This window comes from Sabethes cyaneus, chromosome 2 (assembly GCF_943734655.1).
Source record: "Sabethes cyaneus chromosome 2, idSabCyanKW18_F2, whole genome shotgun sequence".
NCBI classification, from domain to species: Eukaryota; Metazoa; Arthropoda; class Insecta; order Diptera; family Culicidae; genus Sabethes; species Sabethes cyaneus.
The window spans coordinates 36,083,602-36,108,381 of record NC_071354.1 but is presented as its reverse complement, the minus strand read 5'-3'; the positions used below and the strand labels follow the sequence as shown (position 1 = coordinate 36,108,381).

Genomic DNA, 24,780 nt, shown 5'->3' with positions numbered 1-24,780 from the left:
TCCATTTGTTTTAAATTTTTTTGTCGCAGCTTAGAATACTGGTTAGATGTAAGATTTTTGTCTACGCTACGGCTACGGTCGTACAAATAGTCGAGATCCATTCTATTCTGAAGCCTTAAAGTGTACAATTATCGTAAAGCCAAGCTCTAAAATGTAACTGCAGTTACGCTGTATGGCTACCTACCTTATAGCTGCACAAAATAGCTTGGTATCTATACTCACCTTGATCTGAACAATGGAGCGATTCATTCACAAACAGTGATGAGTCTGCATTTGTTCACATGGTAATGGAGGCGTATTGTATGATACTCCGATCCAATAGAGTCACGATCGGCTAGGTACTAGATTTCTCACAACCTATTAGTTCGCTGCAAGTGGTGAACCATGTTGCACAACTGAAGTTAAACTCACTCTTTCAACATCTGACGAAGGTTTGGTAACAGAGACACAGAACATAAGCACCGACAGCGGATCTCTATGTGTCTATTAAGACGGATTCAATGAACACTTTTCGGTTAATCGGACTTCATGAAATCGACTAAATACCAAACAAACTTATTAATTACATTGATATTCGGCACAAATCAAGAACAATTTAACATTTTTCGCTTTCTGTCACAAAAAAAAACAATTTATTCTTCTTCCTTCCTTTACTAACTGTTGTAATCGCCTGCTATGGTGCTTCCAAAACGTGCAGTACCTACGTACAGTTTTTTTTCGCTGCACTGCACACTGTCGTCGCACCCACCGGCACCACCCGCCTTAGTGCTGTGCTCTTTTTCTCTTGACTTTACATTTTCATTTTTATTTGTGTATTTTTTTTTTTGTAAAATTATTGCATCTTGGTTAAACTTTGTATCGATTATAACGACATTTACAAGAATTCTGTTTACATTGGGTACATGGGGGTGGCTATAGGTAGCTCTTAGGAAAAGAGAGATGCTGCCAAATTTCGGCTAGGGTGTTTAGTTCCGCGGGCAGAGCCCTACACTGCACCCTCCGGGGGGCGGAAGAGAGGGCTAGCAAAAGAGGAGAAGCTTGCTGTTTTTGCTTTTCATGTGTTTATCTGTTTTCTTTTTTCAGTTTGAGCTGCTACAAATTTTTTGCGTTGCATTTTTTTTGTTCTTTGTTCTGAGAAATATATATGATTTGTTTAGGTTTTGTTTCTGTCTATTTTGCTGCACTGCGTTTGGGTACATATTTGTTTATTTACTTTTTTTGTGGTGTATATGGAAATTGTAAACGCGACCTCGAATTTACTCGAACTGACAGTAGTAGTAGGTACGTTTCGATATCTTCTCCTATATGGGAATCCATCAGTTGCTTTTTATATGATAAAAAAACCATAATCGTTAACCAAGTTTTATCCATAACAGATATATAGAACACAGTACAAAGAAACGACTACTTACTCAGCTAGTTTAAAAATATAATACAATAAAGCTTTGAATGCTTGAAATGGGAAATATCAACGTTTCGGTTGTTTTCCAGGTATATAGGTAGGTTTGCATTGGTTGTTTCGTGAGATATTCCCCGGAACCAGAGCATCCAGGTTCTGGGAATATCGGTAGATGTAAACTAAAGTGTAAAATTTTATCTTCACCCGGAAAAGTTTACCAACTTTCTTTTGATTTTGTTAACTAAAATTGGACCCAATCACATTAATAAAAACTATTCAGATATAAATACGCTGCTGAACCACTTTTAGGTTTCAAATTTAGTTGAATTCTTGTTGTTCAGTCTGTATGAGAACTACTACAAGAATTATAGTATTTATATCTGAACAATTTATGTTTGAGTTTTGACCTCTGACTAATCGTAGAAAAAATGGAATTAAAAAGCGAGGCGTCATCCTTTACGCCAACTTATCTAATGAGGATCGTGGTTCGGTGTTGAAATGTATGTTATGTATGTATGGTTGAATATTTCCTGAACTAATGGCATGGAACTGGAATTCATCGGGTGCAACGCTGCAGCGACCCGCAGCAGTCAGAATGGAATGATTGCCAAAAACAAAAGTTCGAAAATTTTAAAAAATAAAACCGATTGTACACCACAATTAACAGACAATTACAACAAATGTAACCTCAAATGGTGTACAATCTTGTAGATAATCTTCTCCATCGCGCACCCAAGCCTTGCCGAATCTAGGTAAACTGTGTAAACTGATCTCGAAAAATAAATGCAATCATGGGTTTATCTTTCACTGTTTTGGTCTGTCTTATGGTTCAATCGCTATGGTTTCTATTGCTACAGTATGTGGAATAGTTCTATGGCTTTGAATTTATCTGTTGGTTTGGTAAGCATATATTTTCATGCTAGCATTTGTTATCATGTAATCTGTTTTGTTGCTTGTTGATCAGAAACTAACGAATCCTGTTGTTTGTTCATGCAAATAGCAAATTGAATAGAGTGTATCGTGATTATTTTCCTTGTTTAAATTACACAATTTATTTCATTTTCATTCCCAAAACTCATTGTTCAAGCACTCGTTGAAAATCTTTCCTTACAAAATGTTTGTTTCGTACTACGTAGAAATTTTGCGAACTATATCGGGAATTTAGAACTAATTCAACTTGGATCCAGTGGTTGCTTTCTTGTTTTGTTTTTTGTATTCACTACTGAGTAGCTCATCCTAGTATTGCTGCAAAATTTTGTATTTTTACAGTATAAGCATATTGTACCATCAAAGCAACATTAAAAGAACATTTACATCGAAAAGAACGATAGAAATCTCGAGCTTACTTTATTGCTATGTTTAAATACAAAAAATTACAGTAGAATACTTGCGGTATATTCCAATCGACATGCAAAATTTCCAAATAAAAAAAATCTCGGAAACCAATGATCTATCACACGATATATCTGCCATGTACATAGAGAGGTATGCACTTATCAAACACAGACCGACTTAAAACAAAAGTTTTCTTACCATAAAAAGACTATCATTTCGTTTCTGCATTCTGACAATTAGAATTTTCCTTTAAAAAAAAAACAAATCGTTTCAACCCACCCCGCTAAACTTTCTATACGATCAAATAGAAAACATAGAAGAACATTTCTACAAGAAAACACTATCTCACCTGCTCTCGTGCTCATCGCTTGTTTGACTGGAACTTTAGACTAAGTTAGTAAACTGTTTTTTTATTATTATTTGTTTTTTTCCTAATAAACTGCTATCCACTTCTGTATCTGAATTAATTTAGTTTACAGTTACTTGTTTCGGTGCAGAAACAGACATATTTAATATATCTAACAATTTTCTCCCGCTGCTACACACAACGTTCGACTCACTCAATCAAAGCATTGTCCCCATCTTCGTTCTTTCCTGACGCTCGTTTTTGCTCCTCGTAATTGTGTTCCCTAGCCACTACTAGTACATGCTCTGTAGTGTATATGTGTATGTGTCCTGATATATCACTTACACTTACCGGTACACTGGCCACCGTGTCGATTGCGTCGTCCATCGGTGTCCTCCTCCTTAATAGCTGGCCTCATGTCCTGCCACTACGTACAAATCATGGCCCTCCTCGCTGGAGCTTTCCATCGTTTCCGACCGCATGATACGACTCTGCAGCATCACAATGCGACTGAAAGGAAATGATGTGAAGGTTCGTCTTTAGGATTGCTGATTTATACTACAGAGTCAAACACAAGTACAGAAAGAAGAAAATAAAGATACCCAGTTGTGGTAAATCACTAAACTTGCCGGAGCGACGGCCGGCAACAGACTGCCTGTTTCTATCGCACTGAACGTGTAGATAACAGTCTTCTCGGCGAAACACAAAATATATTTTACCCTATATATTTTCCAGTTCATCTAATTTTATCATTCATCGCACAAAACACTTTTTCACTTTCCAAAAAAAGTCTAGTCGTAAGTAAATAAATTGAAGTAAGTCGATTCAACAAACTAAACGTGGACGCTAAAGTCCACACTGGCGTTCGAAATTAAATGTTTACTGTTGAATTCAACTTCTGATTCAATGTTCCGCTGTCAGGAGCAGCTCCTGACGGCCTGACAGCAAATCATTGCGAATCGAGCGAGATGTCAACGATGCCTACTCACACGCGAAAGAGTATGATAAACATAGCACAGAACGCTTACACCGCACATGCAGGCGTGAAGGAAACAGCCGCCGTTGCTGTATGCAGACATTCTGCTACCCACATACTCGCGCACGCACGTCCTCACATAGTCTTCCTTCCTGCATAGCTTATTCGCGAGTCAAAAAACTCGTGAGGAATCAGCTGCCCGTGAAGCTAGTGGCGCATTGGGATACAAATCTTGCATCACTTTTTCTTTTCTACTTCATCTTCGCCTTCGATTCTACTCACGGCCGAAAGTGCGAGCCGTCGCGAGTAATCGGTATCAACAGCTTGTTAGCTAAACACATACTCGCAAAAACTCGTTGCAGTGCATGAATAACTAAGAGCGAGAGTCCGAAAGGGATGCTTATGCTGGCGTGTTCGGTAAAATGAGTACGCGTGTGTCGTTAGACCACACGAGTGTGGGCTTCACAACACTGCCTGCGGAGCAGGAATGTTTGGTATCGACCTAGGCAACGAAACAAGGACGACAAATGGAAACCCAGCCCTTGGAACTGCAGACGGCGGTTGCGCACAAGGCGACAGGATGCTGCTCGTACAGTTTCAACCCCGCAAACTCGTCATGGTAGCTTTGCAGGAAATTTGTCGCAAAAGAAAAGATGCGAGGCGCAAAGACCGAGTTATACCGGAACGGTTGCAGCATCGCGTAATAAATGTAATAAATTGGAGGGCGATTAATGATAAAGGGTAATTTCTTCAATTACAGCATCATCAACGTATACTGCCCGCACAATGGTAGACCCGACGATGACAAATAAACGTTCTACGCGCGAATGGAGGCAACATATGGCAACTAAACGCCAAGGACAGTCTCGGTAGGAAGGAAACGTATAGAACCTGGGGGTGTTCTTCGATTAACACCTCGATGGCAACGCTGCAGAAAGAGGCGGGACGGAAGTCAACCTAGGAAGTTGTAGCGTCCCAGCAACTGATCTCCAAGAAGTCAATCGAGAAATCGGGTTGCTGCAGACTAAAGAAGCCGATCAATGAGTTAACATTGTTCTTTGAGTCCGTCAATTTCATTCAACCTTGAATTGAACAGTGTGAAATAGGAATACAAATTCAGCGGTTTTTGACTCGATCTGGCCGCTATGAAATGCTTCGAAAGATCCGACACGTTCGTTATCTAGCCAGAAAATGAAAATTGTTTAAGACGTGCCGATTTTTTATATTTGGTAATATAAAATTCGACAATGTTCCAATATATAAAGGGCCGTGACCATGCTTAAGTCGTCCTTCGACCCTGGACCCGATGGGACACCTTCTGTATTCCTGAACAGAATCCGACACGTTCGTTATCTAGCCAGAAAATGAAAATCGTTGAAGACGTACCGATTTTTTATTACTTACTTACTTAATTGGCCTAACGTCTTATGACAAGGCCTGCGCAGTATAATTTCTCCATCTGTTTCGGTCCATGGCAACTGATCTCCAGTTCCGCGGGCACCCAGTGCTTGCCAGATCTCGCTCCACCTGGTCTTGCCACCTCGCTCGCTGTGCCCCTCTTCGTCTTGTTCCTACCGGATTTGATGCGAAAACCATTTTTGCAGGATAGCTGTCCGGCATTCTAGCAACATGTCCTGCCCAACGTATCCGTCCAGCTTTAACCACTTTCTGAATACTTGGTTCGCCGTAGAGACGCGCGAGCTCGTGGTTCATTCTTCGCCTCCATACACCGTTCTCTTGCACTCCGCCAAAGATGGTTCTTAGCACCCGCCGTTCGAAAACTCCGAGTGCTCGTAGGTCCTCTTCTAGCAATGTCCACGTTTCGTGCCCGTAGAGGACAACCGGTCTAATTAGCGTTTTGTACAATGTGCACTTTGTACGGGGGCTCAGATTGTTCGACCGCAAGTGTTTGTGGAGTCCGTAGTAGGCCCGACTTCCGCTGATAATACGTCTTTTAATCTCACGGCTGGTATTGTTGTCCTCTGTTGCCAGCGAGCCAAGGTATACGAACTCGTCGACTACCTCGAACTCATCCCCGTCGATTACCACGGTGCTGCCCAAGCGAGCCCTATCGCGCTCGGTCCCGCCCGCCAGCATATACTTCGTTTTAGACGTATTTATCTGCAATCCAATCTTCTCTGCTTCGCGTTTCAGTCTGGTGTACTGATCTTCCACCGCCTCAAATGTTCTGCCGACAGCATCCACGTCGTCAGCAAAGCAGATAAATTGACTGGATTTATTGAAAATCGTGCCCCGCATTTCGATCGCCGCTCGCCTTATAACACCTTCAAGCGCAATGTTGAATAGCAGGCAGGAAAGACCATCTCCTTGTCGAAGTCCCCTGCGAGATTCGAATGGGTCCGACAATCCACCCGAGATTCTCACACAGCACTGGATCCCATCCATCGTAGCCATGATAAGTCTAGTAAGCTTACCCGGAAAGCCGTTTTCGTCCAAAATTTTCCATAGCTCTTGTCGGTTTACGCTATCATATGCGGCTTTGAAATCGATGAACAGGTGGTGCGTGGGGACTCGGAATTCGCGGCACTTCTGGAGGATCTGCCGCAGGGTGAAGATTTGGTCTGTTGTAGACCGACCCTCCATGAAGCCGGCCTGGTAACTTCCCACAAATCTATTGGCTATTGGCGATAGTCGATGGAAGAGGACTTGGGACAGCACTTTGTAGGCGGCATTCAGGATAGTGATGGCTCGGTAGTTCTCACAATCCAGCTTTTTACCTTTCTTGTAGATAGGGCAGATAACCCCGTCTTTCCACTCCTCCGGTAGTCGTTCCGTATCCCAAATCTTGACAATCAATTGATGCAGACAGCCGGCCAACTTGTCCGGGCCCATTTTAATAAGTTCCGCTCCAATGCCATCCTTTCCCGCTGCTTTGTTGTTCTTCAGCCGCTGGATGGCTTCTTTAACTTCCCTTATCGATGGGGGTGGCACATCTTCGTCGCTTGCTGCACCAATGTGGTCACTTCCTCCGCTATCATGGTCTTCCGCCTGCACGCCATTCAGGTGTTCATCGTAGTGCTGCTTCCACCTTTCGATCACCGCACGGTCATCAGTCAGGATACCTCCATCTTTATCTCTGCACATTTCGGCCCGCGGCACGAAGCCTTTGCGAGATCCGTTGAGTTTCTGATAGAACTTCCGTGTGTCGTGAAAGCGGTACAGCTGTTCGAGTTCTTCGCACTCCTTCTCCTCTTGGTGGCGCTTCTTTTCCTTGAAGAGTCGGGTTTGCTGCCTCCGCTTCTGTTTGTATCGCTCCACATTCTGACGGGTGGCTCTACGCAGCATTTGTACTCGCGCTGCGTTCTTCTCATCCAATATCTGCTGGCATTCCTCGTCAAACCATTCGTTACGTCGATTCGGTGCCACACTGCCTAGGACGTTCTCCGCTACGCTGTTAATGGCTGTTTTCACGGCATTCCAACAGTCTTCAAGAGGGGCTTCATCCAGCTCTCCCTCTTCCGGCAGCGCGGTTTCGAGAGATAACGCGTAGCTTTCGGCGACCTCTGGTTGCTTCAGTCGCGCTAGATTATACCGTGGCGGGCGGCGGTATCGTATGTTGTTCACAACAGATAGTTTTTGACGTATCCTTACCATCACTAGGTAGTGGTCCGAATCAATGTTAGCGCCCGGATAGGTTCTGACGTCGATAATGTCTGAAAAGTGCCGACCATCTATCAGAACGTGGTCGATTTGTGATTCTGTCTGGTTGGGTGATCTCCAGGTGTACCGATGGTAGAGGTTATGCTGGAAGAAGGTACTACGTATGGCCATGTTCTTGGAGGCGGCGAAGTCGACAAGTCTTAGGCCGTTTTCGTTCGTTTGCTGGTGAGCGCTGAACCGTCCAATCACCGGTTTGAATTCCTCCTCCTGACCAACCTGAGCATTACAGTCCTCGATGATAATTTTGACATCATGTCTTGGGCAGCGGTCGTATTCACGCTCCAACTGCGCGTAGAATTCGTCTTTGTCATCATCGGTACTTCCGAGGTGAGGGCTGTGCACGTTAATTATGCTTATATTGAAGAATCGGCCCTTGATTCTTAATCTGCACATTCGGGGGTTGATCGGCCACCACCCGATCACCCGCTTCTGCATCTCGCCCATCACTATAAAAGCTGTGCCCAGCTCGTGTGTATTGCCGCAGCTCTGGTAGATGGTATGACCATCTCTATACGTACGTACCATCGTTCCTTTCCAGCATACCTCCTGCAGCGCTACGATGTCGAACTTGCGGCTCTTCACTTCTTTAGAAAGCACGTGGGTACTTCCGAGGAAATTTAGAGACCGACAGTTCCATGTTCCTAATTTCCAATCGTTAGTCCGTTTTCGTCGCCTGGGTCTTTGCCGATTGTTACGATTAGAGTTATTATTATTACTTACGGAGTCCATTGCTTTGGTTTTTTTAGTGGTTCAGGCTTGCAAAGCCCGCAACCAACCCCACAGTATCGCCGGAGGGCCAACGTAGCTCGAAGGAGCCCTCCCCCCCTGTCAGCATACGACCTTGGTTTCCACCGGGGTTGGTTACCCGATCTCCACCCGAGGTTGCTCGTATCCCGGCTGGTACCACGAGGAGGTTGGGGTAGGAGTTGCTAGGTAAGAGGCTATGAACCACTGTGGGGTCTATTTTATGCCCAGTGCACAAGGCACCGATGCACAGTGGAAAATACTGGGACAAAACACCCAAAATGGAGTTGACGTTTTTCATGAAATAGTATTTTTCTGTGAAAGTAGACAGACTAAATAACAATATTCCAAAATTTCAGAGCACTGGGAATGATACAGCTTTTTGGAGAATTTTTTGAATCTGAGGTTTGTGTAACAACTTCCCATATTTTTCATTTAATGCGAGTTTCGAAAAACTGTTTTTAATCGTACCCTGTTAGGTATTTGCATACAAATAAAACGTGATTTGGTATTGAAATGATTATAGATTAGCACCTTATTTTGCAAATTGACGAAAATCTAAAAAATATTTGCTTCAAATAACAAAATAGTAACACACATGTGACTTCGCATTTTCAAAGTTGAGCATCTTTTTTTGGGAACGGAAGGTAACCGTCATTTTTTCATATATTATGTAAAATTTAGTCTACTTTCCAAAAATCATATCCGCATTTTGCGCAGATTTGCGCAAAGACTAAATATATTGAATTTTAAAGAACCATGTGTTTTTAGGCAATTCCGCTTTGTAATTACTTCTAGCAACACTATTACAGATATTTTTAAAGTAAATCTTTGAGCATTTAGCAGCTAAAGGTTAGTACCAGGCCAGCAGAGCAACAGTGACACTTTGATATTCAAATTTTAGTGAATAAACATGGTTATTGGCTGGAGAAAGTGATATTTTTAAAATTCAAAATAATTTTCAAATGTGGCTCAACGTTATGGATTGCTGAGTGTTACAAGGCCATTACTACTTCTCCTAATTATCCCAATGCAATAAAACACAAAATAAAGATAATAGCTCAAATAGTTATAAAACTTTTCTTAGAAAATTATTTTAGAGACACCCTAATTAGTGATTTTTTTTAAATATTTGAAAACTTTAAGTTTTAGTAGTCAATTTGGTTCACAGTTATATACAAAATTTGCAAGTTCCATGCTACTTTACCAATTTTATTAGTTTTGTCCCAGTTTTGTTCTGACTGGCGCCACTGTGCGATGGTACGCATTACCAAGCCATTTACCAGCCCCGATTTTTTATATTTGGTAATATAAAATTCGACAATGTTCCAATATATAAAGGGCCGTGGCCATGCTTAAGTCGTCCTTCGATCCTGGACCCGATGGGACACCTTCTGTATTCCTGAACAGACACATACCCTGCTTACTGACACCGTTGCTCTTATCTCAACCCTACTTAGAAAATCGTAAAAAAATAACCTTATATTACTACAAAATAAACTTAAATGATAACCAACATTACAAAACTCAACTAGAAATCAGGCGAGAAATATCGCAGATATAAATATTGCTCGTGTTACTTGCTGAACAATTATGTTCGAACATTTTAAAGTATTTCTATTATTTAAAGTATTTTTACTATAAGATTGAGCCAATTGGAATTAAAATTGAGCCGGGAAAAGCCCATGCCCAATCTGTGTTAAAGTTGAGCCGGCGAGGAGGCCATGTCCAACGCGAATTATGATTGAGAGAGAGAAAGAGGCCAGGGCCAAAGCATATTGAGGTTAAGTTGGGATAAGCCCATAGCAAACATTTGTTAGAATTGAGACAGGAAAAACCCAAGGCCAACATCTATGAAGATTGAGCCGAGATGAGACAAGGCCAATGTTCTGAAAACTCTAAAACGTTGGATAAGTATAATATCATGATCATTGACTTCAGGAAGTCGACTGGTGCAGTACAATGCAAATAGTCCATCATTGACAGGGATTAATATCGTATATTGAATTGTTCATTTTACGCAGGGGGAGGATGTGACATCCCGGTATTTATAGCATATTAGAGGATTTACCTGCAATGTGAAATGTGTGTTGGATTATTTGGATGGTTGCCGGTAATGTGTAGTTGGCACAGAGAGGAAGTGTTGGGGTCAATTGACAGTTTGCTGCGTAAACGGGATGACTGGGCAGAGAGCGTGCAGATTGTAAACCACAGGATATTACACCGGCTCTGACAGATAATGCACAAAGACGGTTTTCCGGACAAACTGACGGGACTAATTAGAGCTACATTGAATCGAATGGTGTGTTTCGTACACATATCGGGGACTCTCTAGAGTCCCTTTGAGACGCGACGACGGTGGAGAGAAGATAATGGTTGGTTTAACAACGCTCTTGAGGGGGTGATCCGACGAGCGGGCATCGAAACGAGAAGCACGATTTTCCCCAAAAGTTAGCCAATTCCTAGGTTTCGCAGAGGACTTTGATAGCCAGGAACCATGCAAGACTAAAAGCGGAGTCTAGGAGGATTGGGCTAAAAATAAATGCTTCAAAGGAGATAAACATGCGCCTTCTTTTTAACAACACCATTTGCACCTCGGACAGGGAGACCCAACGTGCTTGCTGGCTCGACCACCCGAAAGTTGATATACATGTTCATTGACATGAGGAAATCTGCATAGAAGGGTTGACAAAGAGAGTGACAAATGGTGGAGGTCGAAATAAAGAAAAAATAGCGTTGTTTTTCTTGCATTAGGCGAATTTTCGGAACGATAACAGATGTACAAGCGGCAGAGAGACAAAAGGGGATGACCCCGAGTAAGATTGAGCACTTCAATTGTGTATGATTGTGTTGTGAGTTTCATTATTCATTGTCAGATTGATTTCTCATCAATTTAAGTTACCGAGCGTTGCTATTTATCAAATCTACTGCTCCGGAGTCCGGATCCGAAGTCCTCGCCATCTTTCGATGATGCCTCCATGTTCTAACCCTCACTTTCAGCAGCTCAAAGAATAGTGTTCTGCGGTAAACCAAAGTTACGTTGATCTTGGTCGTTCGTAATGTCTAAACGTAAACGGCGTTTGACATGTTTCTCGGTTCCTCGAACGCTCAAGTTAATGCCACTTTAAACGACTAGCCTAGCGACGTTAGCGACTTCGGCCTCTGTCACGTTGAAACTGCAATCGACAACCCAAGCATCCTACTTTACTGCTGATCCCGATCGGAATCCCGTCGTGTGTTTTCTAAAAATGTACTGCTGTTGTTATCAATCCGTTATGCTTGCGTTCTAATTTATCGCTTCGGCAATGCGTTTCAATTTCTCAAATTTCTCAAAGAAAGCTTCCAACTTCTTTAGATTTTCTGTTTGTAAGTGTTTTCTGTTTTCGCACACTCTATATGAAAATAAAATTACGGGTTTCAACATAGTTTTTGATTATCTTAGGAGTGCCACAAGATAGCAATTTGGGACCACTGTTCTGTTACGCTATACATTTAATTTGATTAATGATGAACCTCTGCTACTTCCGAATAGTAGTCGAAAACCATATTTCGATGGCGCCAAACCATTCAATGTTGTACGCAATGGTGCAGGTTACAAGGCCAGTTGACGCAAACCAATTTTACATCCTTCTTAAGGGGACATAAATGATTATTCCAATGCGGTGTGGAACAACATCGACGGAATAAACCGCCGCTCCTGAAAAACCACGTTTTTCAAACTTTATGTACGTTTTTCTCAGAAACTACACAACGTATTGGAGCAAACTTTTTAATTTATGTCGTTTATGTCGCCGAAACGGTAAAGAATAAAATAAAAAGTTTCTTTATATCGAGGTATTACTGTAGTAGCATATCGATAAAATCGATCGAAAAAAATGGATGATTGTGCACTTTTTCAATCACTATTTACTTTCGGTAGAATAGGACGAGGTAAAGAATGTCACTTAAACTGTGCCGGATTGAAAAGTATTAATATTTTTAACTGCAATGCGCGACATTTCTGAATGTTTTCTAAGCATTCGTAAAAATGGCGAGCATTGGGAAACGTTTTCGATTTATTCAAGGACTTTGAAAAAGACCATTTTTGCGTAGTGAAAAGTCTACACTCGTAAGGACTGCAGCTATGCCGGCTTTTCGTCCGCGCATTCCGATGGTCCGCGGCGTGTTCGTTTTTGCAATAGGTATTATATCATTCGGTCATTCAGTTTCAAATAACCTGCTGCCGTTTCCAATTCACCTTCGAAATCAGCAAAATCGGAATCGGCCTCAGATGCATAACCTCCTCCGCTGGTTACAACTGGGGGTATTGTTGATAGTGGTAAAAATTCGTCATCATTGAACAGATTTCTATACAAAGGATAGAGACCAGTGCGCCAAAATTTGAGCAACTTTACGGTAAGCTTCGCCGAGTAGGGCACTTATATTGACCTGACGTACTGATCGTCCATTTTTCAGGCAATAAAAATTTTCTACTTTTTGAGTAATAATTTTTCAGAGGAGCCATGAATGATACATCTAACGGTTGTATGCCCATCTAGAATGAGCAAAATTGGATCTTTCTAAGAGAGCTTTGCATGCGCGACAAAGTGCCTGAACCAATCAACAGATATATCCGATTGCAACCAGCCGGCTGAGCTTTTAATATGGTTCCCAAAGCATAAACTGAACACTTACTTGTCACTGCCGATCAGCTCGTAAATCCGGCTGATGTCGGTAATCTCTTGGGTAATCTCTCCGTTTCTTAAGGATCTGCCCTGCATACCGTTTTTGTGAAACGCCAAGACGCTATCGGTCAAACAAACTGCAAAAAAGAGCATCCACAAAAATATTAACTGAAAGCAGACGTTTGGAAACGTTCTCAACCCTACCGATATTATCGATGTTGAAGCTAAACTCCAAACGGCATATGTACTTTTTACTCTGCTTTGGAGAACCAAGAACGTCCACTATCTGTACGATGTTATCGTAGCATACTAGAATTGCATCCCTTTCAATCTGTGAACGAATAATAGCGCTTCAATATCACGGTACATCTCTAATGTTTGATAACCACCAGTCAATTACCTGATGCACTTTAATTGGTCGTAGCGTATCCCTCCTATTGATGACGGTGGCCATCCCGTCCATTTCTTCGGCGTTGGAGTTGAACCAACTGGATGCTGGGAACGGGGAAAGTGAAATCAGTGATTATAGATAACAATAAAATAATTAGAAGCATCGTACAGTTATTGGTGTTGATCAAATCTAACTTTAGACTATCGTTTGATCCTCTCCGTACGTTTACACAAACAATCGGATACTCCAACTCAGGGGTGATAATCATTTCGAATACATTGGAATTAACCCCATAGTATTGAAGATTTCCGGAAGGCCAGTCGCACTGTTTCAGGAGCATAAACTTGTTCAATGGGTCGTACCTAAAAAACAATGACGAATCAAATTTAATAAAAGCTATTATTTTTTTCGAATTGTAACGAACCATTGCATCAGAAAAATGCCGCTCTGTAGCGAACCGCACAGGTACTTGTACCCGTTGTACGGGTTCCGTGTCACACAGCACTGCGTGCAACCCTTGGTGTCCGGCACCTTGGTTGTGAGGGCAAACTTGCGTGGCACCAACTTCTCCGGTATCTTCTTCATGTGCAGCGAGAATCGGTGCGTTTGCTTGGAATGTAGCGCCATCAGGTCATGCCGATAGAGTTGCGAGGTCTTCCCGGACAGCGACATCAGTATGTCCTTGATCACGTACAGCCACACCGTTCGACGGGGATACAGCTGCTCGATGGCAGCGTCGTGCAGTTCGTTCATGTTCAGGTTGAAAATTCCCTCCTCGGCCCCGATCAGCAAATGCTGGTCCCGTGTGTCCGGATGGATCCACGAAGCGGTACAGTGAATATGCAACGGACAGTCGTTGAAGACTTTGGAAAAGCAGGCACCCATGTGAACTTTCGGCGTCGGCGGCAACCCGTTCGATGCCGGCCGGGGAGGCGTGTGGCGTCGACTGCGATGGCTTCGCTTTGGCGGTACCGGTGGGGTGTTGTTCAACAGGTCCGGTTGGGTTTCTGTTACGATAAAAAACATAACGAATTCTTGAAATCACGCCTAAAATACGGAGGAGAGAAAAATTTGCGTACCGTTCTCGTTGCCTCCGTCCCCGTCGCTCAAACTTCGCTGCCTGGAAGACTTTTCCAAATCGGTGAACAGTCCCGTCAACTGATCCATCGATCGCCGTTTGCTCTCCTCCTCTCCCGTGCCGTTTTGCTAAAATCACAATCAAATTTCAGTTACGCTTTCCCAAATGCCGCCAAAATGGGCAACCCTCCCTCCTTCCTTACCGAATTCAACTTTTCAAAGCGCGCATTTAGGTTGTCGATATCCGAATAGCTGAGCGTCGAATCGTCCCGCCCGTTATTGTCATAGCTGTCACCAGGACAGGAACATTCCCCATCGCCAGCGCCCCCTAGCGAATCGTTCGGTAAGTTGGGCAGTGGCAGCGTTCGCCTGAAAGAATATTCGCACAGAAACAAAAAGAAAACAACGCCCATCACTCGAGCATTAGTGCTAAAGGTACGAAACGCTAAGCTCCTTGCCACGGGAGCAAACGGTCATCCGAAAGACGCGCGGCAATCACACCGTATATGCCGACAGATTCCTCCATACAAACAAATAAAAAAACTAAAAAAAAACAAAAGGATAAATAATGATGATTGTAATCGAAAAATGGATTAACCGATCGCTAGTCGAAAACCTGTTTCTTCTCGGCTTCCCCGGACGAGCCCGGTCAGCTTCAGGTTGGACGAGCGTTCGGTTAGCAGGAAGCAAACCACCGAGAAGAAAATTCTCTATCAGCTAATAATACTACTAAAAGATTAGTGAGAGGGTGAGAAACCAACCAAAAACAAAACGCGATCGCGATCGGATTAGGCTGATACGACTGACTGACTGGTTAGGATGGGCAGGAAACAACCACAATGTTTCGTGAAAGCGCAATTTAAGCACATCAAGCTCAACAGTAAGTACAACAACCCCTTGGGAAGCTTTAACTGGTGATGTGTTTCAAGTGAGTTGGTTTGATTATTGTGAGTTGGTGATTGAGGATTCGTTCGGGTAAGTACATGCGTAATGTTATGGCAGCGGTGTGTTAGGTGGATTAGTATCGCTATGGATATCTAAAACCGATGGTTCTGGTTTTTTTTTGCGGTTACAGGCGTGACGTGAGTCTCGTCATCGAGATCGGGTGAAATCTCTAGGCGGTTGGTATATTCGAGATGGGTGATTTCATGGCTTGCAAACGAAAAACTCCTGAGGCTATAAATGTTTATGAAAGTTTGGCATTCTGGTTTGTGGAGGGTTTTGTGTTGATTTGAGTAGTTTACCTTAACTTCAACTCCTCGTCTATATAATGCAATAGACTCCTAGAAAAAAAGAGAGAACGAACAGATGGAATGGATTCGAATGGATTAGCGAGCAGTCTATTGGAACATTACGAACAAAACTGGCACAGATTTGATTGCGGATATTGTGAACGGATGAACAAGACCACTGGAAGCGGTGTGTTGTAAATAGGGGATCGTATATTAGGATTATTGGAAGGCTTCAGCCATATAACATTTTACTGTCTGTGAGCATATGTTTTGTCAGTGTCAGCGTGAAGCATTGTAAGTGTGAATGGCTTATCTAAGTGTAAAATGTGTCAGTTTGATTAGACGGTTGAATTTTATCCTGTTTTTTACACAGGAAAACTACCACATTCGCGGATGCAACAGCGTGAATTGAAGGTTAGGTAAATTGGGAATTTTACTATAATAATTATGCTGTTCAAAATGGTACCTCACTGAAAAGGGGGTTTTGCTGAGAATCATAGAACTAAACTCTTCAAAGGAAATAAAACTTAGACGCCGTCTTAAGTGAAAAATACTTACATATCACTTGGTAATGTTTCAGGACTAGATGAACGTTCTCGTTCTAAAGATGTTTCTGAAAAAAAGTAATAATAAAAATATTCTTATTTTATGTCAAAAATTGTAAATGTAAAAATTGCTTTCAACAAAAATGGCTTTTAATAAAATGTTGTTTAAAAATGTCACGACAAAAACTACGAAAAGCTTTCCGGTATAAAACCTAACATAACTCGATCTCGAAACGTCGTCAAATTTAGTTGTGGACGTTTAATCTGCTGTCGTTCGTGTAAGAGACAAACCAAGCACATCCCAGCGAGTACTTCGGTGAAGTACAAGCACTGCTTGTACTGGTGGGTATATTCGAAAGCTTCGTGCCTGATCCTGCTCAAACTTTCGCAAAAGTGTCGAGGGAAAACAAGCCGACATCGCAAGCAGGGCTTAAAAAGGGATCGCAAGTTGACTATGAACTGCGTGAATGTGTACAATTTCTGCATTAAACGAATTTTTGAATGCAGTCAATCTGCCGCTTGTGAGATTGCCCCCTGCAATCCATATGTGGTCTCTAGAGAAAATACAACTGTTGTGCTCCCGCTTTGCGTTTATATTGAAAAGTGTAAACTGCAAGCTTATTGGGAGCAGTCATTCGCTGCTCCAAACGATAAAGGAATCTAGATCGAAACGAAAATGTAAAAAAAAATCAGAACGCATTCGTTCTGCTGTATCAATCAGAGGTATGACTGAACGAAGTGTGGTGGCACTGTGCATAACGTTAGAACTCCAGCACAATACAGATGTCATGAAATTGAAAGTAGCCGTGGTTCCAAGAACCAACCGCGTGAATCGAGTTCTACCCAGAGGGATAGATCGTGGACGGTGAGCTGTCTTGCTTCGAACCGAAATAAAACCTTCAAATTGTTTACAAATATATCGGCATCTGGCATCATGCTTAGTCTGACCGTCAAGGACCTGCTGAACTTTGGAGTTGACCAATTCAAGGGTTCCAACGTCCAGCTGGTTGAAGATACTGTGTCTGCTTTATCTAACCACGTGCACGTGTGTGAGCTTCGTCTACCTTTACACCTTTTTGTGCCGCAGGGTATGATCTGCCCTAATTGCAAGCAGTTAGGTCACTCATACGTTCACCTCCGGTTGCCATCAGGCACGTTGGGGTAAGGGCGGAAGCTCTCGACATACCCCTCATGCAGATTGTGCGGTGATAGAATCAAGCGGGCCTGAAAGGAGCGTTCCACATGCATTAAAAAATGCTCCCGGGCGGTGATACAATCTCCTCAAGCCCTAACTTTGATAACCGACTAGTTGAAAACTGACAAGTCACTCGGGGGGCTTTCTTTGGACATTTGCTGAGTCTTTGAAGCGGAAAACCCCCAAAAAAGGCCTGACGATATCCTCAATGGTGGAATGGCGCATGCTAAGAAATTAGGATATGTTGCCAAGCATGCTTACAATACTTTAGTGGTGACGGTCCGTTATCGATCCAGTGCTGAGCGAATCATGGTCCTCCATTACTGTCAGTTCTCCGATCGCCTCGAACGAGCATCTTCCTCGACAATGCACATCAATCATTGGCGTAGGTAGGAAATTTCCTTGGGAGGCCCCTTTCAAAAAAAATTTCACTTGGTATAACAAGTGCCTCGTTCTGTTTCAAGCAGTCGTCTCCATTCAATTCGATCTTGGGCCACTCATTGCTAATTTCCCAATCGTCTCTAAAGCCGCAAATCACTTTCGACCAAGACGAGCCATCCTAAACGTAAAGATTCCTTGTTCCTGGTGCCGGTCCTTACGACGTGTCTGGACCACCGTAGCCTACAGACTTTCGCTAAATGGACGATGGGAGTCTCTCCAAGCAGTTCCTGTAGCTCGTGATTTATACGCCCCCACCACTCTCCGCTTTCAGTTTATACTCCGTCAAATAATGTCTATAGCACTTTCCGCTCGAACACGGCAATGACGCGTATGTCCTCCGGGGCTAGCGTCCCGGCTTCTACTCCGTGAAGAACTACTGATCTAATAATGGTTTTGTACATTGTTAGCATCGTAAGGCGATCGTAGCGTTTTGCGTTATAAAGTTCCTGGCTAGGAGTTGGCCACCCTTGGCTTCGATACCCGCTTGTCGGAATCGATACCCGCTTAAGAGCGATGTTGAACAGCATGCAGGATAAGCCGCCATGTCTCAACCCTCGCAGTGTCTCGAAGGGACTCGAGAGTGCTCCGAGATGCGCACGAAACACATTATCGATCCGTAGTAGTTGCCCGAGCCTCCATGAAGCCTGCCTGGTAATTCCTTACGAAACCATGTGCTATCGGCAACAGCCGGTGTAACAAAATCTGGAAGAGTACTTTGTAGGCGGCTTTACTAGCGCTATGCCTCTCCTTCCATCCACTCCTCCGGAAGTTTATCCCCCTTCCCAAATCTCGGAAATAACCCAGTGTAGAGCCGTTACCAGCGTTTGTCGGCCATATTTATAAAGCTCTGCCGGTAGACGGTCATTACCAGCGGCTTTATTGGTTTTCAGTAACCCAATTTTTCGTCTGACTCCTTGGAGATCTGGTGCTGGGACATTACCATCTTCCATGGGCACTTCCACGTTAACTTAAGGCACAGACAAACTGACATAACTCTTGGAAGAAAAATCTACAAAAATTATCGTACCTCACATTTAGCCTGAACACTAGCACCATCTATGATCGGCATTCCTAAATATCAAATAACAACAGGAGTATCCCTCGAAGTAGCAAGTATTTTTTATGGGGAATTCCCTTTCTTTCGTCAAAAAGCGCCAATTTGACCACAACGGAGACATTCCTAACTAAGCCCAAATTTGAAATAACGGTTTAATCGGTACGAAGAATGGAAAACGAGTGTTATGTCTGTTTGTCTGTGCTTAAGAGTAACACCTGGAGACCATCTCGCGCTCGTTTGAAATTAGATTCCCTCCCTCGTCCCTATCACATATCAGGTTTCGGTGTGTAATATCGGAACTACAAAGCTGTTGATATTTGTTTAGTTTTTGTGCGAGAAAAATAAGGAGGGGATTATTTTTGGGAATAAGGTACCCCGGGGCAAGTGGGAACGGAGCTCATAACTCTCTTCAACCTCATTTTCTCCAACCGAACCTTTCTAGAAATGAAAGATACAACTCAAACGCATGTATTAAAATTATAGATTATTTATAACAGGCAGTCCAAACAACAAAATTGGACTTAAAATTTGAGCGTTATTTTCAATTTGCGTTGTAAGTTTGACGTACCTTTCTATAAATGATATTTTGGCCACAGGCTTTACGTAAAAGTACATGTTTTTCTGACAGTAGGTAAACATAATAAGTGTATTAACAAATTACACCCGAAAACTTGTTGTTTAATTTGACAAACGGCATTAAAAAGATGGGTCGAAATAAGGTCGGCACTTCAAAGTACTCGGGGCAAGTGGGACCTATTAAAAATAAAGTGTTTCATCACAAAACTTCCTGTCTTAATACATTTTTTAGATGAACTACCGAACATTTTCAGTTTAATTACATAATATTTATACCAGTAAAGTTTTAAAATAAAACCGATAAGGACTAAACCAAGGGGCCCCAAAAAAGAAGCCCAGGTTCACAGCTTGTGAAGGAACAAACAGTTTGGTCACATTTTGGTTACACTTAAACGATGTTAATTGAATTTGGAAAGGCAAATTTGATATAATTAAGCAAATCTGCAACTGGAATTGAAACAATAAAGTGTTGTGGTTATTATAGCGTAACTATCACTTATGAGTAGCTCTACCGAATTGGGCATAGTAGAACAAACAGATCATAATCGTATTTTCGAGCTATTAAACAATGGTTAATCCTAAATTACGTCTCGTAAGAATTGGATACAACGACATATTCAACTACATTTCATTACAATAATGCTTTACAGCGTAATTGCTCACGATCTGTGTTTTATATAAATTATAAAGTCGCCCGTTGTGATCTGATTTTGTTACGCTATGTTTGAATGAACCCTTCGCACAAACATTGTTTTTGATTGCTTCTTGCAGTGCTTTAACATTGCTGTATATTAACTTACACAATTTAATATTATTTTATGCTTTTTAATCAAATTTGAATATAGGTCCCACTCGCCCCGGTAAATGGGGCAAGTGGGACCTATCGCCATAATTTTGAAAATTCTACTCCAGATACATTTAATGTAAATTGATAGGCCTTTTTCGTAATTAATCCTTCGAAGTGATACCACTGAAGAGTTTCTGTGCTGAAAGAGTTTTGAAATAATCATAGGTATAGAAAACACAGTGGAATAAACCCAAACTATGCATTTTTTAGGTCCCACTTGCGCCGGTGTACCTTAATATTTACAAAAAACCGTAATACAAAATATGTTGTAAAAACAAACATCCTCACAAAATAGACCGTGTTGATTCAAAGTCGTCGAAAAACCGCTCAAATTAAAAAATGATGTCAATTCGATGATGTAAACAAGCCGCGTTAATTCAAAAATGGTCATAAAAAACCGTGTTAACTCCAAAATTGTCATAAAAACCCGCGATAATTCGAAAATCGTACAAAACTGTATAAAGAGGCTTATGTATGTTATGTATGTATTATGTAAGTATGAGACTAACCTAGATATTCGAAAATTTACATCTAAAAATATTACGCACATGCGAGATTTAAAGTGACTCGAAAACCTCGTGACAAATTTGTATTTATTATACCTGAAAACAAAAATCAGGCATAATGAAACAAACCAATATAGTCCCTAAGTTGATAAGCATTTCCTCCTCCTTCTTCTTCTTCTTCTTCTTCAGCATAGAGCCGGGGTGGCTCGTGCTGTTTCAAGCACTTGTCTCTATTCAACTCGTTCTTGGGCCACTCGTCGCTAATTTCCGAGTCGTCTCGGAAGTCGCAAATCACTTTCGACCTGGTCGAGCCATCGTGCACGTTGGGCGCCCCTGTTCCTGGTGCCGGTGGGTTGTTGAAGAGAACTATTTTCGTCGCACTGTCGTCGGGCATCCTTACGACGTGTCCGGCCCACCGTAGCCTGCTAACTTTCGCTAGATGTACGATGGGAGTCTCCCCAAGCAGTGCCTGTAGCTCGTGATGCATACGCCTCCGCCACTCTCCGCTTTCAGTTTGTACTCCGCCAAATATCGTCCGCTGCACTTTCCGCTCGAACACATCAAGGGCGGATATGTCCTCCATGAGCAGCTGCAGCGTCACGGCTTCAAGTCCATGCAGAACTATCGGTCTAATAAGGGTTTTGTACATTGTTAGTTTCGTGCGGCGGCGTATGCTTCCATATCGTAATGTTTTACGAAGGGCAAAGTAGGCCCGATTCCCCGCTTGGATGCGCTACTGGATCTCCTTACTAATGTTGTTGTCCGCGGTCACCAGCGATCCCAAATACACGAATTCCTCTACCACTTCTAGTTCGTCGCCGTCAACGGTTACTGTCAGTATGAGACGCGCGTTTGTTTCCTTTGATGCTCTTCCTCTCATGTATTTGGTCTTCGACGCATTTATTTTTAGCCCAATTCTCCTAGACTCCGTTTTCAGTCTGGCGTAGATTGCCTCCGCCGTCGCAAAGTTCCTGGCTATGATATCGAAGTCATCTGCAAAGCCTAGAAGTTGGCTACCCTTGGTAAAAATCGTGCCTCTCGTTTCGATACCCGCTCGTCAGATCACCCCTCAAGAGCGATGTTGAACAGCATGCAGGATAAACCGTCACCATGTCTCAACCCTCGCCGCGTCTCGAAGGGACTCGAGAGTGCCCTAAAGATGCGTACGAAACACACCACTCGATCCAATGTAGCTCTGATTAGTCGTGTCAGTTTGTCCGGAAAACCGTGTTCGTTCATTATCTGCCATAGCTTGTCTCGATCGACTGTATCGTATGCTGCTTTGAAATTAATAAAGATATGATGCGTGGGCACTCTGTACTACCGACATTTCTGCAAGATCCGTCGGATAGTAAAAAGTTGGTACGCAGTCACGCGAGCCCCCATGAAACCCGCCTGATAATTCTCTACGAAACCTTGTGCTATCGCTGACAACCGGCGTAACAGGATCTGGGAGAGTACCTTCCTTGTAGGCTGCGTTTACCAGCGTATTACCGCGATAGTTGCAGCAGTGTAGCCGATCACCCTTTTTGTAGATGGGACAAACCACCTTCCATCCATTCCTCCGGTAGCTTTTCCTCCTCCCAAATCCTCGAAATAACCCAGTGTAGAGCCATTGCTAGCGTTTCTCCGCCATGTTTATAAAGCTCTGCCGGTAGGCGGTCCTTCCCAGCAGCTTTATTGGTCTTCAGCAGCCCGACTTCTTGTTTGACTTCTTGGAGATCAGGTACTAGGACATTACTATCTTCCATCGACTCTCCTAGGTTAATTTCCGTTCCGCCTCCTTCTGCGACTTCGCCATTGAGGTGTTCATCGAAGAACTGCTTCCATCTGTTGACCACCTCGCGACCATCGTTTGTGATTAGATTCCCTCCCTCGTCCCTACACATGTCAGGTTTCGGTGTGTAGCCTTTCCGAGTTTGGTTCACCTTCTCATAAAACTTGCGCGTGTCATTAGCTCGGAATAGTTGTTCTAATTCTTCACGATACCAGTCCTCCTTTTGGCGCTTTTTCCTCCTCAGGATCGTGGTCAACTGGTTCCTAGCTCGCCGGTATTTGGCCAGGTTCTCTCTAGTGGCAATACTTAAATATTTTTTCCAAGCAGTTTTTTTCCACTCCACCGCTTGTTGACATTCCCCATCAAACCAACCACGCATTTCCTCCTATCAACGTTAATATGCAGAGATATAGCGCCCTACACGCTTGACAATACGATCAAAGCTTTGTATTGCTTCCAAAGTTGGAAATCGACTGATTGAATTGAACTTCTCTCATCACGCTTGTAATAGCTCTCATCGGTTTGCGCTGTCATATACGGCTTTGAAATCAATGAACAGGTGGGGTGAAGATTTGGTCCGTTGTGCAGATCGACACTCCATGTACCCGACCTAATAACATTGACTATTGGGAACAGTCGATGAAATATGACTTGGGAAAGCACTTTGTAGAAGGCATTCTAAATAGTGATGGCGTGATAGTTTTCACAATCTAGCTAACCGCCTGTCTTGTAAGCAGATTCTTTCGCCATTTTTCTTAACGCGATCCTTTCCTGGTGCTATGTTGGTGTTGGCCGCTGAATGGCTTCTTTAAGTTCGTTTACCGATGGGAGTGGCATATCGCAGTCGTCTGTCAAAATACCCCTATTCTACCCGCGGCACAAAGTCCTTGCGAGATTCGTTGAGTTTTTGGTAGAACTTCCGTGTGTCATGAGACAGCTGCTCAAGTTCCTCGCATTCCTCCTCCTGGTGGCGCTTCTTCTCCTGGTCTGGTTCGCTGCCTCCGCTTCTGTTTCTACCGCTCCACATTCTGACAGCAGGCTCTATACGTAGCATTAGTATCCACGCTGCGTTCTTCTCATCTAATATCTGATGGCACTCTTCGTCAAACCGTTCGTTACATAGATTCGGTACCACACGACCTAAGCCGATACACTGTTAATAGCTGTCCTCTAACAGTCCTCAAGAATGGCTCTGTCCAGTTCACCATAAGGAGCTCATTTATTCTTTCACAGGAACGCTAGGGAATGAAGCCGTGACATCAAAAGAGACCACTATGTTGACTTCTGTTAGGTCTCCCGAAGTCTCCATGTATTCGATGTATTCACATAGACTGTTAACAGACCGAATTGGAAATTTTATGGGCATTTTTTGGAACTCGGTTACCAATCACTAGACAATCTGTGCGGTGCACTAGTGAAGACGCTTTGAATCAATTTTTTAACAAAATCGTAAACCAGGACCTTTTGTATAAACTATATCAATTCACAAAACCCTAACAGATACTTACTACACAAATACACCGGACTAGGGGACTGCATCTTGCTCGTGATCCTTTGCGGTCCAATTGGAACAGCCTAAAAACAGAAAGCAAATGCACCTGCTTAACAAGTTTACCCAATTCGACAGCCAGCGGTCACACTTACCACTTCCTCCTCAACATCGTGATAGAAGTAGCTCTGGTGCGGACTGTGGTACTTCTGCAGCAACTCCAACGCCAGCCGGATCGACATCTCCGACTGGAAGAAGGCATGCTGCAGCAATCGTTCGGCCGTCGGTCGTTTCTTCGGATTCTTCGTTAGCGCCACCTTCAGAAACGAGTGAAAGTTCGGGCTCCATCGGTCTTTGTCCTTGAGACTAGGTGGCTTAAAGCCACTCTTAGACATCAGGAAAAGTGCCCGCATTGGATGCAGATCGAACATCGGCGGCTGCAGTTCGGCCAGTTCTACGTTCAAAAAAATAATTTTAATAGCTGTCCTATGAGTCGGACCCG

General features: G+C 43.0%; 1 protein-coding gene across 2 annotated transcripts in view; it reads right to left on the bottom strand.

Moving 5' to 3' along the window:
* Positions 1-646: 646 nt before the first annotated feature.
* LOC128734387 (mitogen-activated protein kinase kinase kinase kinase 3) overlaps positions 647-24,780 on the bottom strand; it is a 34,999-nt gene continuing 10,865 nt past the window's right edge. The window contains exons 4-15 of one of the 2 annotated variants that reach the window (XM_053828559.1): positions 24,434-24,732; positions 24,298-24,364; positions 16,404-16,458; positions 15,858-15,896; positions 14,817-14,982; positions 14,616-14,742; positions 13,961-14,543; positions 13,705-13,898; positions 13,546-13,640; positions 13,350-13,476; positions 13,156-13,282; positions 647-3,590 (exon numbers count right to left, since the gene is read on the bottom strand). In XM_053828559.1, the coding sequence (XP_053684534.1) occupies positions 3,482-3,590; positions 13,156-13,282; positions 13,350-13,476; positions 13,546-13,640; positions 13,705-13,898; positions 13,961-14,543; positions 14,616-14,742; positions 14,817-14,982; positions 15,858-15,896; positions 16,404-16,458; positions 24,298-24,364; positions 24,434-24,732 (1,988 nt within the window). In that variant the 3' untranslated portion in view covers positions 647-3,481. The remainder of the gene's footprint in view (positions 3,591-13,155; positions 13,283-13,349; positions 13,477-13,545; positions 13,641-13,704; positions 13,899-13,960; positions 14,544-14,615; positions 14,743-14,816; positions 14,983-15,857; positions 15,897-16,403; positions 16,459-24,297; positions 24,365-24,433; positions 24,733-24,780) is intronic. The other variant, XM_053828560.1, reaches the window with a different exon arrangement.